This window comes from Cetorhinus maximus, chromosome 15, assembly GCF_964194155.1.
Source record: "Cetorhinus maximus chromosome 15, sCetMax3.hap1.1, whole genome shotgun sequence".
In the NCBI taxonomy this organism is placed as follows: Eukaryota; Metazoa; Chordata; class Chondrichthyes; order Lamniformes; family Cetorhinidae; genus Cetorhinus; species Cetorhinus maximus.
In genome coordinates this window covers 17,129,940-17,147,198 of record NC_135893.1, presented here as the reverse complement: position 1 = coordinate 17,147,198, position 17,259 = coordinate 17,129,940, and the positions used below count along the sequence as shown (strand labels likewise).

The window sequence follows — 17,259 nt, the reverse complement described above, 5'->3', positions numbered from 1 at the left end:
CTATATGCTATGGCGTTTCAAGTGCTCTTCTAAATACTTGTGAGGGTTCCTGCCTCTACCACCCCCTCAAGCAGTGTGTCCCAGACTCCAAACGCCCTCTGGGTGAAAATTCTTTTTCCCTCAAATGCCCACTAAACCTCCTGCCCTTAAATCTATGCCCCCTGGCTATTGACACCCCCGCTAAGAAGAAATGTTTCTTCCTATCTACCCTATCTATGCCCCTCATAATTTTGTATACCTCTATCAGATCCCCTCTCAGCCTCCTATGCTCTAAGGAAAACAACCCCAGTCTATCCAGTCTCTCTTCATAGCTGAAACGCTCCAGCCCGGGCATCATCCTGGTGAATGTCCTCTGCACCCTCTCCAGTGCAATCACATCCTCCCTATCATGTGGCGACCAGAACTGCACACAGTACTCCAGCTGTGGCCCAACTAGCGTTTTATACAGCTCTAACATAACCTCCCTGCTCTTATATTCTATCCCTCAGCTAATCAAGGCAAGTATCCTTGAGAAACTTTCTCATCCTGGTTAGCACAATGAATTGTAGAGGGACCACTCCACTCCAATTGGCTTCAATGTTTCAACCGTGAGTCAGAAGGTCATAGATTCCACTCCAGACTGACCCATCAGCGCAGTACTGAGGGAGTGCTGCATTATCGGAGGTGTCATTCTTTAAATGAGATGTTAAACTGAGGCCTTGTCTGCCCTCTCAAGTGGACAGAAAAGATCCCACAGCACTGTTCAAGGAAGAGCAGAGGAGTCCACGCTGGTATCCTGCCCAATATTGGTCCCTCAACCAACATCAAAAAGAAAAAAAGATTTGCATTTATATAGCGCTTTTCATGACCACCAAACATCTCAAAGAACTTTACAGCCAATGAAGGGCTTTCTGAAGCACAGTTACTGTTGGAATGTAGGAAGCACAACAGCCAACACCCACAAATAACAACAAACTCCCACAAACAGTGATGTGGTAACAACCAGATAATTGTGGTTGAGGGATAAATATTGACCAGGACACCAGGGATAACTCTCCTGCTCTTCTTCAAAATAGTCCCACAGGATCTCTTATATCCACCCAAGCAAGTGGATGGGACCTCGGTTTTGACATCTCATCCAAGAAACAGCATCTCCAATAGTGCAGCACTCCCTCAGGACTGCACTGGAGCATCAACCTGGATTTTTGTACTCAAGCACTACACTGGGATTTGAACCCAGAACTGTGTGACTCAGAGATAAAATTGCTACCAACTGAGTCACAGTTGACACTCTAATAATGATCAATAAAACAGATTATCTGTTATTATCACATTGTTGTCACTGGGATCTTGCTGTTCACAAATTGGCTTCTCCTTTTCCTACATTTCAACAGTGACTATGAAATGCTTTGGGATGTACTGAGATTGTGAAAAGTGTGATATAAATGCAAGTTCTTTCTTTCTATTGTCAGAGTTTTTACCCTCATGCCTCTGTGAAGCACCTGGAACATTTTTCCATGTTAACAGTGCTGTATAAATGCAGGTTGTTGTTATAATGAGTATGTGCCCAGAGATAATTAATCCCCCTTCATTTGAAGGTATTATTGTCCTATGTGAAGTTTGAACCCCGTTCAATGATCATTCACACCTCATAGTCTTCCCTGTTACTCATTGCTGCCTTTACCCACCCCTCACCTGCTTCCCTTATAGATGGTTCCCACATTTTGCACCGGTATATCTTTGGTTTTCTGCACTAGGCGATGGTTCTGTTTCTATTCCAGGCGTCTGTCAATCGTGAAGGGCACCAGTGGGCTCCCGAAGGTAGATCGACTGCTGAAATTCCTGGTTGACAGCTCGGCTGACAATGAAGAGATTGTTCAGTGTGCAAATTGTGATCTTGAGTGCAAGAAGCAGGTAAGGGGGAGGGACCCGTGAAACCACTGGGAGGGCTTAAAGAGTGAGGGCAGGGAAAATTTTGGATTCTTCTCCCCTCCTCTCCTGAAGACACCACCTATTTCTGGGGTCCAGTTGGATGGGCACCAGCCACATAGCCACTTGTGAGCTCAGACATTGAGCCCTCGATATTCATTTGCGAGCTACATCATATTCAAACGTCTTTCATCCAAATACAATAGATACCAATGTAGTGGAGGTGAGGCCAATGGTCATCCCTCAACTGCTGTGCAGTTCCTATAAGCTAACTCAACACAGACTGGGTTCAGTTAAACATCCAGGGAAAGAGTAGGGCCCATCAAGGATCAAAGTGGCAATCCGTGTGAGGAGCCGGAAGACATAGGTAAGGTTTTAAATGAGTAGTTTGCAGCTGTACTCACTATAGAGAAGGACAATGTAGGTGTAAGAAATCATGGAGGGGGACTGTGATATACTTGAACAGATTAGCATTGAGAGGGAGGAGGTATTAGTGGTTTTAGCAGGCTTAAAAGTGGATAAATCCCCAGGCCCAGGTGAGATGTATTCCAGGCTGCTGTGGGAGGCAAGGGAGGAGATTGCATGGAGCCCTGACATTAATTTTCAAATCCTCTCTGGCCACAGAAGAGGTGCCAGAGAACTGGGGGACAGCTAATGTGGTACCATTATTCAAGAGGGGTGGTAGGGATAAACCAGGGAACTATAGGCCAGTGAGTCTAACATCAATGGTAGGGAAATTTTTGGAAAAAATTCTGAGGGACAGAATTAATCTCCACTGGGAGAGACAAGGATCAATCAAGGGTAGTCAGCATGGCTTTGTCAGTGGGAGATCACAAATCAACAAATTTGATTGAACTTTTCGAGGAGGTGACTAGGTGTGTAGATGAGGGTAGTGGAGTTGATGTAGAGTACATGGACTTCAGTAAGGCTTTTGACAAGATCTTGTATGGGAGACTGGTCAAGAAGGTAAGAGCCCATGGGATCCAGGGCAATTTGGCAAATTGGATCCAAAATTGGCTTAGAGGTAGGAGGCAGAGGGTGATGGTCGAAGGTTGTTTTTGTGACTGGAAGCCTGTGTCCAGTGGCATACTGCAGGGTTTGGTGCTGGATCCCTTGCTGTTTGTGGTGTACATTAATTATCTAGACATGAATGTAGGAGGTATGATCAGTAAGTTCGCAGATGACACGAAAGTTGGTGTGTGCTAAATAGTGAGGAGGAAAGCCTTAGACTATAGGATGATATAGATGGTCTGGCCAGATGAGCAGAACAATGGCAAATGGAATTTAATCCTGAAAAGTGAGGTGATGCATTTTGGGAGGACTAACAAGGCAAGGGAGTACATGATGAATGTTAGGACCCTAAGAAGTACAGAGGATCAGAGAGACCTTGGTGTGCATGTTCATAGATCCTTGAAGGCAGCAGGGGATGTAGATAAAGTGGTTAAGAAGGCATATGGGATACTTGCCTTTATTAGTCAAGGCAATGAATACAAGAGCAGGGAGGTTATGATGGAGCTGTATAAAACGTTAGTTAGGCCACAGCTGGAGTACTATGTGCAGTTCTGAGTGCCACACTATAGGAAGGATGTGATTGCATTAGAGAGGATGCAGAGGAGATTCACCAAGATGTTGCCTGGGCTGAAGCATTTCAGCTATGAAGAGAGATTGGATAGACTGGGGTTATTTTCCTTAGAGCAGAGAAGGCTGAGGGGAGGCCTGATTGAGGTGTACAAAATTATGCGGGGAATAGATAGGGTAGACAGGAAGAAACTTTTCCCCTTAGTGGAGGGGTCAATAACCAGGAGGCATAGAGTTAAGGTAAGGGGCAGGAGGTGTTGAGGAAAACCTTTTTCACCCAAAGGGTGGGAGATGTATGGAACTCACTGCCTGAAAGGGGGGTAGAGATGGGAACCCTCCTAACATTTAAGAAGTATTTAGATGAACATTTGAAACGCCATAGCATACAAGGCTACAGGCCAAGTGTTGGAAAATGGGCTAGAGTAGGTAAGGGCTTGATGACTGGCATGGACACGATGGGCCAAAGGGCCTCTTTCCATGCTGTAAAACTACATGCATGACTCTGTGATCTCAACGATTGCTGCAGGCTCAGTAAGTGGTCTGCGATGAGATGGCTGCTCTCAGCCTTGACTAGACAGAATTACAATTGAGAGATCCTTCACTGGATCAGGAGAATAAACATCCCTGTGCTCACTGACCTACGACAACAATGACAATTAGCTCCCAGTCCAATAACACCTTGATTTTAAAATGCTCCATCTTGCCCCTCCCTATCTCTGTAAACTCCTCCATGCCTATAACCCTCCGAGAGCTCTGTTCTCCTCCAATCCTCTTGTCCATCCACCATTTGCTTCAGTCCACCCTTGGCAGGCGTGTCTTCAGCTGTCTAGGCCCTGAGCTCTGGAGTTCCCTCCATAAGCCTCTTTATCTCTCTCTCTCTCCTCTTTAAAGATGCTCCTCAAAACCCACATCTTTGTGCAAGCTTTCGGTCACCTTCCTAATATCTGTTATGTGGCGCCGGCTCAAGTTTTATGACATTAAAGGTGCTATACAATTCCAAGTTCATGTTGTGAAGCGAAAGCATTTGTTTGGGTTTTAATTCCCAATCATTACTCAGTGATCCTGCATCAATGTTGCACTGAAGGCAGGATTGGGCTTGGATGAAATGCCCACCCCCCCCACCCCACCCCCCACCCACAAACAAACACACACACACACACACACACACCCCCACCCACCCACCACCCCCACACCTTCTGCTCGAACAGTCAGCAAGAATCCAAAGCCTCAGGTCAGCTTACAGAAAAGTGCCTCCTGCCCAACCAGGATTCAGCATCTGCACTGGAGAAGGGGGTGTGGTGACATTGGTCAAGATAATATTTTTTTTTAAAAGTAACATTGATTAATCAGCTCACTGAAGTGTCTTACGTTGTCACTTTGTCCCCTTGCAGGATGCAGATGCCATGTTTTACTGCAACACGTGTAACCAGCCCCTCTGTAGCTCCTGCCGTGAGGACACACACAGAGCAAAAATGTTCGCCCGGCATGAGATTGTAACTCTCGCCAAACGCACCAAGGAGCTGCATAAGAAATGCCGTAAGGATCTCCAGTCCCGGTCTCAGAAAGCTGAAAACTCATTGATAATCCGTTCCCTGCCTTTTAAATCAACATGGGGTGGGGATGGGTACGGTGCTGTAATGGTTGTGTTACTGGACAAGTAATCCACATGTCATAGATTAATAATAGGGCATAGGAATTCAAACCTATTTTAAATTCAGTTTAATAAAGTTGAAAATAACATGCTGGTGTTGGGTTATGATAAGAACCCACCTGGCTATGTCATTGTCCAGCTGGATGGGTCTGCACTCACCTGATTCCATTCTTATCTATCTAATCGTAGCCAGAGATTTGCCATCATGGCTTCTGTTCCCACTCCTGCACAGTTACCTCCAGTGTCCCCCAAGAATCTATCCTGGCCTCCTCCTATTTCTCATCTATGTGCTTCCCCTTGCTGACATTGTCCACAAACACAACATCAGTTTCCAAATGTATACTGACGACACCCAGCTCTACCTCACCACTACTTCGCTCAGTCCCTGCACTTCTCTGTTTGTCCGACATACTGTATTGGATGAGTAAAAGTTTCCTCCAAGTAAATATTGGGAAGGCTGAAGCCGTTATCTTCGGTCCCCACCACAAACTTCGTTCACTAACCACCAACTCCATCCTGCTCCCTGGCAACTATCTGAAGCTGGATGAGATCAGTAGATTTTTGGACACTAAGGGACTCAAAAATGGTAGGACAGGCAAGTGGTTCTGAGGTAGAAGATTAACTATTATCTTATTGAATGGCCGAGCAGGCTCAAGGAGTCAAATGGCCTACTCTTGCTCCTATTTCTTATGTTCTTATGTTTCACTCTTTGTCTCTGTAGCTCTACACGAGGAACCGTACATCATGTTCTCCACGGAGAAGAAGTCTATGCTCTGTATCAACTGCTTTCGGGACATGCAAGTGTGAGTCAGGCACTCATGGGCCAGGACCTAACGTATTGCACAGAATCACACAGAATGTACAGCACAGAAATAGGCCATTCAGCCCAACACAAATAACCAACTTGCCTCCTTTGCTGGTCATTAGAGGAGGATCTCCCTGACAGTGACTCACAGATCCTCACCAACCAGGAAAGTCCCAGGCTCAGTCCCTCTCCGATCTGAGACAAGGTGGGAGTAAGAGAGATTGCAGTTCTCCTGGGATAGGGAGGGGAATATCAGCCAGATTTCTTCAGCAGGGATAGCAACCTGGAGCAAGAAGCCAGGATGATTTTCACTGATCTGGTCAACTATAGTCCACAGTTGCCGCACTGGCTGAGATCGCAAATCCAGTGTGTGCCTGGAATCACACCTGGGGACCTTGAGGTGTGGACTGACCACTCAGTCCTGCACTTAACTGAAGGTCTTCCCACTGAGGCAATGGGGGACAAAAATAAAATACTGCAGATGCTGGAATTCTGAAATAAAAACAGGAAATGCTGGGAAACACTCAGCAGGCCAGATAGCATCTGTGGAGAAAGAAATAGAGTTAGCGTTTCAGGCTGGTGACAATGGAGGAGGTGTGGATATTTTTTGAAGTAAATTTACACTGGGGGTATTCTTGCTGCCTCCCTTGAGCTATTCTAATCTGACAGTAACTGTTTATCTCATTGCTCAGTGAGAGCCGGGCCCATTGTATCGACATTGAGACTGCCTACATGCAAGGCTGCGAGAAGCTGGACCAGGCTGTGATGGTATGTGGACTGCAGAGTTCATTCTGTGGGAGTGAGAGAGATGTAACTCGGGTTTTCAAGTCCAGGATTGCCCTGGTCTCTTGGATTGAAAGGCCAATCTCCTGAACACTGCTGCGAGTAACAGAGGGAGAAAAATTGTCAAAATTATAAACTATAAAAATACTGATGGGGGAAGAAATGACTGTTTGACTGATAGTCAAGAAAGGACCAATCGGGTGGTAAAAAACATGTTTGCTTTCTGATTGGTATAGGAAGGCAGGGCATGTGATGATGGGCATGTTGGGATGACCATTGGCATGAGCAGGTGCTAGGTGGTTGGCAGCAGGAGGGCATGTGTTCAAGGAATACATCCAACCAATGTTGGCAATCCTAGGGTAACCCTCAAAATGACCCGAAAAGCTGTGAGTTAGTCAATAACACCATTAACTAGAATAAGCATAAAATTTATTGACTTCATGATACAGGTCGAGTATCCTATAACCGAAATCCTCAGGGGGCCGATCGTGTTTCAGATTTCAGATAATTTTGGGTTTTGGATACTACATATAGGCCTAGGCCTAATTACATTACAACGGCGGAAGCCTAGGCTAACTAAGGTCTAAAGTAAATAAAATGGTTAGAAAAGTAAGATGTACCACTGAATAATAAATGCAGGGTACCTATAATAAGTTCCCACCCATGGCGCCATCTACAATTCTGCTTGTAGGAGAGGGTTTGCAAGGTGAGCAGTGCAAACAAAAATTGCAAGGTAAACAGTGCAGACAAACAACTAAACTTCCCGCACTAAAGGTCAGGTGTGGTCAGCAAGGTTCGTGTCCGCTCGGGCTGTGTCAGCTCAGGTCAGGGACTTGCCCCGCTAAAGGTCGATGAGGTTCAAAAAAAGTGTGGTTTTTGGATGTGTGGGGTTTTTGGACTTACAGATAAAGGATACTCAACCTGTATCTCACACTGGGTGCTCCGTCTGAGGCAGTGACAGGACTGAGAGCAGTTTTTCCATCTCCTCCTACCTGTTGTTTCCTTTCCTTGGTGACACATTATGAGGCACTCATTTAATGGTTTATCATGGGCCCTGTCCTTGGAGGAGGGCAGCAATTTGCAGATTAGAGTGAATCCTGCAATGTTCCTTAAAAGAGTTGAAAAGGTAATATCAGGGAGAAAGTCTTACACTGCTATAAAATTAAAAACCATTTTACTGCTAATTAGGTTGGATCCTCGTTTAGTTTGAGTATGTTCAGTGAAAATGAATTGTTCATGGCTAGTGCTTTATGAGAACTTCAGCAGATAGTAATTGATTCTCTTTTACATATAAACAGTAATATCCTCTGTACAAATTATAATGTGCCTCTCCTTTTATTCTTTCCCCCTCCTTTTCGAGAGCAGCTGATTCCTTGCTGGGTACAGTTGTACCTTGGGCTGAGGCCACTCCCCAGTGTTTCACTGCCAATGAAGTATTTTTGAAGTGTAATCACTGTTTAATGTGGGAAACTCAGCAGCCAGTTTGCAGACAGCAAACTGCAGTGTGATAATAACCAGATCATCTGTTTTCCAGTGATGTTGGTTGAAGGATCAATATTGGCTAGGACACTGGGAAGAACGTCCCTACTCTTCTCAAAAATACTGTCATAAGCTCACCTGAAAGTGCAGATGAGGCCTCAGTTTATCATCTCATCTGGAAGACAGTATCTCCAACAGTGCAGCACTCCCTCAGTTCTGCACTAGGAATATCAGCCTAGATTTCTGGGCTTAAGTCTCCGGAGTAGGGCTTGAACCTACTTCTGACTCAGAGGCAAAGTGTGCTATCCATTGAGCAAGGCTGACAGCAAATCTAATGGAATGAGAAAGTTGCTCAGGGGCAAGGGGGTTGCTCCTCTTTTAAAGATCCAACCAAGTAACGCATCCTCTTGGCGAATTTGTTCACTAGGCAGTGAAGGAGCTTCAGACGTCCACACGAGAAGCCATTATCCTGCTGAAGGCCATGATCAACGAGGTGAGAATCAATGTCAATGAAGAGGAGTCAGCCATCAGCTCACTATTCAACAGTATGCAGGTAATACACAACATCAACAAATTAAATAAGTAAAAGAGGTCAATCAGTGTAAGGGACCATTGAACATCATCCATGCCTTTGTTACCTCTAGACTTGACCATTCCAATGCTTTCCTGATCGCACCCCCACCCCCCCAACTTTCCACCCTCTATAAACCTGTGCTCGTTCAAAATTCTGCTGCCCATATCCAAACGCATCAAGTCCCATTCACCCTTCACCCCTGTGCTCCCGACACATTGGCTCCCAGTCTGGCAACGCCACGATTTCAAAGCTCACGTCCTTGTGTTCATATCCTTCCGTGGCCTTCTCCCTCTCAATCTCTGTAAATTCTTCCAGCCACACAACCCTCTAAGATTTCTGTACTCCTCCAACTCTGGCCTCCTGCACATCCCCAATTTTCATCGTTGCACCATTGGCGCCCATGCCTTCAGCTGCCTAGATCCTAAGATCTGGAATTCCCTCCCTAATGGTCTCTGCCCCTCTACCTCTCTTCTCCTTTAAATCACTCTTTAAAACTATCCTCTTTGACCAAGCTTTAAGTCACCTGTCCTAATATCTCCTTATGTGACTTAGTGTCTATTTTTGCCATGGGATGTTTTACTGTGTCAAAGGTACTATACAGGTGCAAGTTGTTGTTGTTTGCATATAAGAGAGTTCCACAGGCTCACGACCCTCTGAGAGAAAAAGTTTCTCCTCATCTACATCTTAAATGAGAGATCCCTTATTCTTAAACCGAGGCCCCTAGTTCTGGTCTCTCTCACAAGGGGAAACATCCTCTCAGCATCCACTCTGTCAAGTCCCCTCGGGATCTTATATGTTTCAGTAAGATCACCTCCGATCGATACATGTCCAACCTTTCCTCATATGATAATCCCGTCATCCCAGGAATAAGTTGAATGAATCTTCTCTGAACTCCTGCTAAAGCAATTATGTCCTTTCTTAAATAAGGAGACCAAAGCTATACACAGTACTCTAGATGTAGTCTCACCAATGCCCTGTACAACTGTAGCCAAACATCCATACTTTTATATTCCATTCCCTATGCAATAAATGACAACATTCCATTTGCCTTCCTAATCACTTGCTGTACCTGAATACTAACTTTTTGTGATTCATGTACCAGGACACCCAGATCTCTCTGTACCTCAGAGTTCAGCAATCTCTCCCCATTTAAATAATATGCTGCTTTTCTCTTCTTCCTGCCAAAGTGGACAAGTTCACATTTTCCCACATTATACTCCATCTGCCAAATTTTTGCCTGCAGGAAACAAAGCCACTACTTGAGATTGCTTCCCAGGTGGTTCTTTCTTGTGCATTTTTCTCCCGGTCTATGGTGGACATGCCACACTTCCTGAAGATTGCCTTCAAGGAGTCCTTGAACCTTAATCTCGACCTACCTTGTAGGTGGTGTTCAAGTTTCAGTTGTGAATACATGACCGCCTTGGGGATTTTATTGTCAGTCATACGTACTACATGTCCACTCCATCTGAGCTGGGCTCTGATAATGAGTTCTACAATTCCAGACATTTCTGCTCTTTGAAGTACCTCAGTGTTGGATCAAATAGATGGACAAAGAGCCCAAGACTGAGGTACCTCAAAGAGAAGAAATGTCTGGAATTGAGACACTCATCTTCTGAGGCCAGCTCAGATGGAGTGGACATGTAGTACATATTATTGGCAATAAAATCCAGACTATCATTGCTTCACATACATATAGCACCGTGAGACCTTGAGGCACAGACTTTATGTGATGAACAACTGGTTGCAGATACACATAAAGAAATAGAAGCTCAGTAGTCAGGCATAATACATTTGGTGTCAGTGCCCCTGGACTAGGAAAGAGATAAATTATCCAGTGTACTCTGCTGGAAAGCGCAAGGGCGCGATGTCAACCTTTACAGTTTCATTACTTTGTGCCATATCCATAAAAGCGTACTTGGTGCAAGTGGTGTTACACGGCAGCTTTATTAACATCGGTAGGTGGAGAGGCTTAAATTTAATTCATTCAACAGTGGCCACATGGGTAACTGGAGTGAGTAATAGCATCGTCACACAGTTGTGGCAAGAAATGCTAACCTGGCCCATTCTAAACTTGGCTGCTCATTTAAATCAAGAGAAACAACCAGACTTTGAGTCACTAACTCCCACAGCCTGACTGCTTGGTGCCCGTGCAATCAGATCCTGTTTGTTTTGCTTAACCCTTCATTGGAACGCTGGTAGGTTTACTGTCTGGTTTTCAAATTGCAGCATTATGTGGTAACAGGGGAAGGGCATTCAGCCTGCTCGAGCTGTTCTGCCATTTAATTAGATTGTGGCTTATTTACACCTTGACTCCATTTACCTGCCTTTGTCCAAATCCCTTGATGCCTTGACCCAAGAAAAATCTGTCCATCTCACACTTGAAAATTTCCATTGTCCCCCAGTATCCACAATCTTTTGGGGGACAGAGTTTTAGATTTCTACTACTCTTGGTGCAAAAAGGTGCTTCACGATTTCCTTCCTAAATGGCCCAGCTCTAATTTTAAGGTTATATCCCCTCGTTCTTGATTTCCCCACCAGAAGAAATTGTTTCTTTTTCTACCCTTTCTAACCCTGTTAACATTTTAAACAGCTCAATCAGATCACACTTTAACTTTCTTAACTCAAGCGAATGCAAGTCAAACTTATGCAACCTGGTCTCAAAATTTTTTCATGGGATATGGGTATCACTGGCAAGGCTAGCATTTGTGCCCATCCCCGAGTGGCTTGCTAGGCCATTTCAGAGGGCAGTTAAGAGTCAACCACATTGCTGTGGGCCTGGAGTCACATATAAGCCAAACCAAGTAAGGACATCAGATTTCCTTCCCTAAAGGGCATTAGTGAACCAATAGGTTTTTATAACAAATGATAGCTTTCAATTCCAGAATTTATTAATTGAATTTAAATTCTACCAGCTGTGGTGGGATTTTAATCCAGGTCCCCAGATCATTAGCCTGGTCCTATGGATTACTAGTCTAGTGACATTAACACTATGCCACCATCTCTCCCTAATGCACCTATCATCTGATGAATCTGCACTGCTGCATCCCCCTTCAAAGTCAATATATCCATTATGAGGTGTGGTGCCCAGATCTGACCAAAGTGAGGACTCTCCCATCAACAGCCAGACACACAGTCACCTGGTGGTATGTTGGAAGCAAGTCACTCACTCCTTCATGCATGAGGTGAAAGCAAGAGGGGTATAAAGAATGCTTGACACAAAAATATTCTCCAACAAAATGCTTCTGTTTCATCAAATGTGATGCTGGTTTAGGAGAGGATGGCAAGGTGCAAAGGACTAATTGGCCATCCAGAGTAAACAGACACTCGGCAAACCTACAGCTCAATTTTGATTCAGACAGTCAATTTTCGAACTGTAAACCACACTCCGGACAATGAGGGCAATTCTTTATTGGATCCCTGGCCTACTGGGTGGGCCGACTCTGACAGAGGCACATCTGAAATCAGCAACTCTGTGAGTTTGTACTTGGATGGGTGTAAGAGTGTACAAGTGAATGACTGTGAGTAAGTGTGTGAGGGAGGGAGGGAGAGATCCTATGTGGTGGGTGGGATGTGGTACTTACAAGTTGAATACCTGACAGTTTATTTTCATATTCTAGGAAAAATTAGCCGAGAGGAAGAAAATACTGCTGAAAACTGCTCAGAAGTAAGTGTGGTTTTCTCAGCCGAATGTACTGTCAAGCACCGTGTGGGAGGGTAGGACAACAGCATATATTGCTGGGATACCCCCTAAAGGCTTACTGGGTGAGGGCAGTGAGTAGCTGATCCACACAGATCAGGTCCCAGAGTGAATTTGAGTTTTGTCTCATATCCCCACCGCTGGTTGTTTAGCCAATTATTTTGCATCTGTGCCCTCTGGGTACTGACCCTTTTGCAAGTGGCAACAGTTTCTCCTTATTTACTCTTATCAAAACCCTTCATAATTTTGAACACCTCTATTAAATTTCACCTTGACCCTCCCTGCTCTGAGGAGAACAAACCCAGCTTTTCTGGTCTCTCTCTGTATGTCAGAAGTCCCTCATCCCTGGTATCATTCCAGTCAATCTATGCAACCTCGCTAATGCCCCGTTTATAGGAGGAGAAAAATTAATCAGCCAGGTTTCCTGCTCCTGCTCATAATGCATTGAGTTTAACTGGAAGTGTCTGTGTGGGTGCCTCCCTGCTGACCAAGAGTTAAAAGCACTTTCAAACTGATATCTTTCGCCTGTTAACCCTGGGGCTGCTTGAAGTTAGAATAATTGACTACTCATTTCGATGGGTCCCCTGTCTAGATCCCTCGCTGTTAGCCCAGACACCATTTCCTACCTGGCACGGAAGCCAGGGTGCACATGACCACGTAACCTGCTCCCAACCTGCTACGAGCTTTGATCAGTAACAGGAGTAGGAAGGCTGAGCAATGACCCACTCTCCTAATGTACCATCTCCATTAAAGTGATGGAAGATGTCGTTGACAGTGTATCAAGCGGTGCTTACTCATCAATAACCTGCTCACTGATGCTCAGTTGGGGTTCCGCCAGGGCCACTCAGCTCCTGACTTCATTACAGCCTTGGTCTAAACATGGTCAAAAGAGCTGAACTCAAGACGTGAGGTGAGAGTGACTGCCCCTGACATCAAGGCCACATTTCACCAAGTTTTTTAAAAATTCATTCATGGGATGTGGGCGTCACTGGCTAGGCCAGCATTTATTGCCCATACCTAATTCCCCTTGAAAAGTTGGTGGTGAGCTGCCTTCTTGAACCACTGCAGTCCATGTGGTGTAGGTACACCCACAGTGCTGTCAGGGAGGATTTTGACCCAGCGACAGTGAAGGGATGGTGATATATTTCAAAGTCAGGATGGTGAGTGGCTTGGAGATGGTGGCATTCCATGTGTCCGCTGCCCTTTCCCTTCTAGATGGTAGTGGTCGTGGGTTTGGAAGGTGCTGTCTAAGGAACCTTGGTGAGTTCCTGCAGTGCATCTTGTAGGTGGTACACACTGCTGCTACTGTGCATCAGTGGTGGAAGGAGTGAATGTTTGTGGATGGGGTGGCCAATCAAGCAGGCTGCATTCTCCTGGATGGTTTCAAGCTTCTTGAGTGTTGTCGGAGCTGCACTCATCCAGGCAAGTGGAGAGTATTCCATCACAGTCCTACCCTGTGCCTTGTAGATGGTGGATAGGCTTTGGGGAGTCAGGAGGTGAGTTACTCACCGTAGGATTCCTAGCCTCTGACCTCCTCTTGTAGCTACAGTATTTATATGGCTAGTCCAGTTCAGTTTCTGGTCAATGGTAACCCCAAGGATGGTGATAGTGGGGGATTCAGCAGTGGTTCATGCCATTGACTCTCAAAAGGAAATGGTTAGATTCTCCCTTGTTGGAGATGGTCATTGTCTGGCATTTGTGTGGCATGAATGTTACTTGCTACTCGTCAGTCCAAGCCTGGATATTGTCCAGGTCTTGCTGCATTTGGACATGGACTGCTTCAGTACCTGAGGAGTCATGAATGGTGCTGAACATTGCGCAATCATCAACGAACATCCCCACTTCTAACCTAATGAAGGTCAGAAGGGGGGATGTTTGCTGATGATTGCACAATGTTCAGCCCCATTCGCGACTCCTCAGATACTGAAACAGTCCATGACCAAATGCAGCAAGACCTGGACAATATCCAGGTTTGGGCTGAAAAATGGCAAGTTAGATTCACGCCACACAAGTGTCAGGCAATGACCATCTTCAACAAGAGAGAATTTAACCATCTCCCCATGACATACAATGGCATTACCATTGCTGAATCCCCCACTATCAACACCCTGGGGTTAGCATTGACCAGAAACAGAACTGGACAAGCCATATAAATGCCGTGGCTACAAGAGGAGGTCAGAGGCTAGGAATTCTGCGGCAAGTTACTCAACTCCTGACTCCCCAGTGCCCCTCCACCATCTACAAGGCATAAGGCAGGAGTGTGATGGAATACTCTCCACTTGCCTGGATGAGTGCAGCTCTAACAACACTCAAGAAGCTTTACATTATCTAGGACAAAGCAGCCCGCTTGACTGGCACCCCAGCTACCGCCTTCAACATTCACTGCCTCCACCACTGATACACAGTGGCAGCAATATGTACAGTCTATAAAATGCACTGCAACAATTCACCTAGGCACCTTCGACAGCACCTTTCAAACCCACGACCTCTACCGCCTAGAAGTTCAAGGGCAACAGAGACATGGGAACACCATCACCTGGAAGTTCCCCTCCAAGCCACACACCATCCTGTCTTGTAACAATATCGCCATTAATTCACTATCACTGGGTCAAAATCCTGGAACCCCCTCCCTAACAGAACTGTGGGTGTATCTACATCACATGGACTGCAGCGGTTCAAGAGGCAGCTCACCACCACCTTCTCAAAGGGCAATTAGGAATAAGCAATAAGTGCAGGCCTAGACAGTGACATCCACATCCTGTGAAACAATATCTCCCCCAAGAGGAAACACCATATAATCTGCTCAGTGCCAAGCTAAGATGCTGCTGTCAGTGTTGATGATTATTGTTGTTGAATATTGGTAATGGAATACTGGGGCACCCCCTGATGGCAATCAGTATACTGCAAAAATTACTCGGATATTGTGTTGCGTCTACAGCACAGAGTAAGACCATTCAACCCAACAGGTTTTTGCCTGTTTATGCTCCACACGAGCCTCCTCTAACCCCCTTTTCTAATTCTATCAGCATAATCTTATGCATCTCCTTCATGTAGTTATCTAGCTTCGTCTTAAATACAACTATGTTATTCATCTCAACCACTCAATCTAGGAGCGAGTTCCACATGTTTACCACTCTTTGGGTAAAGAAGTTTCTCTGGAATTACCTACTGGACTTATTGGTGGCTATATTTCAGCTAGCCTCTAGATTTGGGCTTCCTTGAATATTCTATCTGAATATAATGTTCCAGAGAGTCTCAAATTAAATTTGAATGTTTATTGGATGTAACAACAGTGAGATGAATCAGAATGTGAAATCTGTTTCTCAGTATGAGGTAGTTCCTAGATAGAGAGACATGTCACAGATCCAGACCATCATTGCTTCACATACAAACAGAGTGCATCTCATCCTGCTGGATTAGGAGGCATAGCAGGTTATAGGGACATACTTAGAAGCCCAGCACTAAGGTGATGATATTTGGCCTCAGTGCCCCTGGGTTAGAGAAGCAGTGAATCAGCCAGGATTCCCATTCCTGATCATCCAGTGACCCCTGCTGGAAAGGGCTGGATATGGGTTTCTTAGTAATACTGTTTTGATCACTCACGGTGTTTGGCTCAAGCAAAGAATAACCAGTGGGGTTAGGTAACTGAAGCAACCTTTATACCCATTGGACTGAACCCCAGTGAGTCAGCACCTTCTGGAGAGATGGGGTGAGAGAGAGAAACTGATCAGAAAGAAAGACACAAAAGGAGCTTCTTGCTCCAACTTTAAATCTTCTGATTCTTTTTCCAGTCAACATGAAGAGAAAGAAAAAGCTTTTAAAGAGCAGCTGTCCAACATGGCTGCACTACTACCTACCCTTCAGGTGAGTGAGCTAGTGATGGGGGGTGGAGGTGTTGGGCAGGCTGCTTCAAATCAACAAACCTGCTGTTTACTGCTAAGAGAGTCAGAGTAAATAATTGGTTCAGCTGGGCAAATGAGAATAGATGATCAAAATTTCCATGTTAACTCTGAGGCACTAAGCTCCTTTTTACTCTTTATTTATGATAATTGTCTCCTTTCTGCTCCTGGCCATTCTTAATGCATGTGCGCTCAGACAGTGGGTGTCAGTAAGCTATTCGACCATGTATGGCATCACTTCTAAGCCTGACCTACCCTTGCTCAATATCCTTGCACACATACTTTTCACCAGGAGGCAGTGGATAGCAATCAGGGTCAGGAGGTTTGACCTATTTCACTTTCCCCTGATCCAGAGTAGGAGTTAAACCTGGAACGGTCCCTTATCCTCATGGCCCAGTTACTGAGCCACTGCAACAACAACTAACTCTTAAAATAAATACAAAGGCCTCTTCCTGGTGGTTGAGAATATTGGACATTGCTTCTGCCTAAGAAATCATTGTCCATTATCTGGCCTGATCTCTTGAGTTTTATTTCTGTCGCTAGCCAGTCCCTGTGTTCTTCAGGTGCACCTCCGCTCAGGTTTGAGGTGTATCTAACCGACAGACCAAACAGTCTGATCAGAGACCCTGGCCAGACTAGCCCTGGGCCTACAACCGGGAACGTGAGACAGCAGCCCTGCCGGAGATCTCCTATCCTGCAGGGAGGATCTGAGCTAATCCTCACCAGTGAAGGGCAATTTGGAAGATTAGGTTGAGCCCCCAACTTCCCTGCTATGTGCCACTGGGCATTTGGGCATCAACATTGGCAGCCTCCCAATAAGTGTGCACAGAAATCCAGGGGTTGACACTCCAGTGCAGCCCTGAGGGAGTGCCACACTGTCAGAGA

The 17,259-nt window shown here is 45.4% G+C and overlaps 1 protein-coding gene across 3 annotated transcripts in view; it reads left to right on the top strand.

Annotated features, from left to right (window-relative positions):
• Positions 1-17,259, top strand: part of rnf207b (ring finger protein 207b) — a 40,706-nt gene that overhangs the window by 5,499 nt on the left and 17,948 nt on the right. For 2 of the 3 annotated variants that reach the window (XM_078557925.1, XM_078557926.1), the window contains 7 exons: positions 1,761-1,893; positions 4,878-5,022; positions 5,859-5,940; positions 6,635-6,710; positions 8,632-8,757; positions 12,396-12,442; positions 16,267-16,339. In XM_078557925.1, coding sequence (XP_078414051.1) covers positions 1,761-1,893; positions 4,878-5,022; positions 5,859-5,940; positions 6,635-6,710; positions 8,632-8,757; positions 12,396-12,442; positions 16,267-16,339 — 682 coding nt within the window. The remainder of the gene's footprint in view (positions 1-1,760; positions 1,894-4,877; positions 5,023-5,858; positions 5,941-6,634; positions 6,711-8,631; positions 8,758-12,395; positions 12,443-16,266; positions 16,340-17,259) is intronic. The other variant, XM_078557928.1, reaches the window with a different exon arrangement.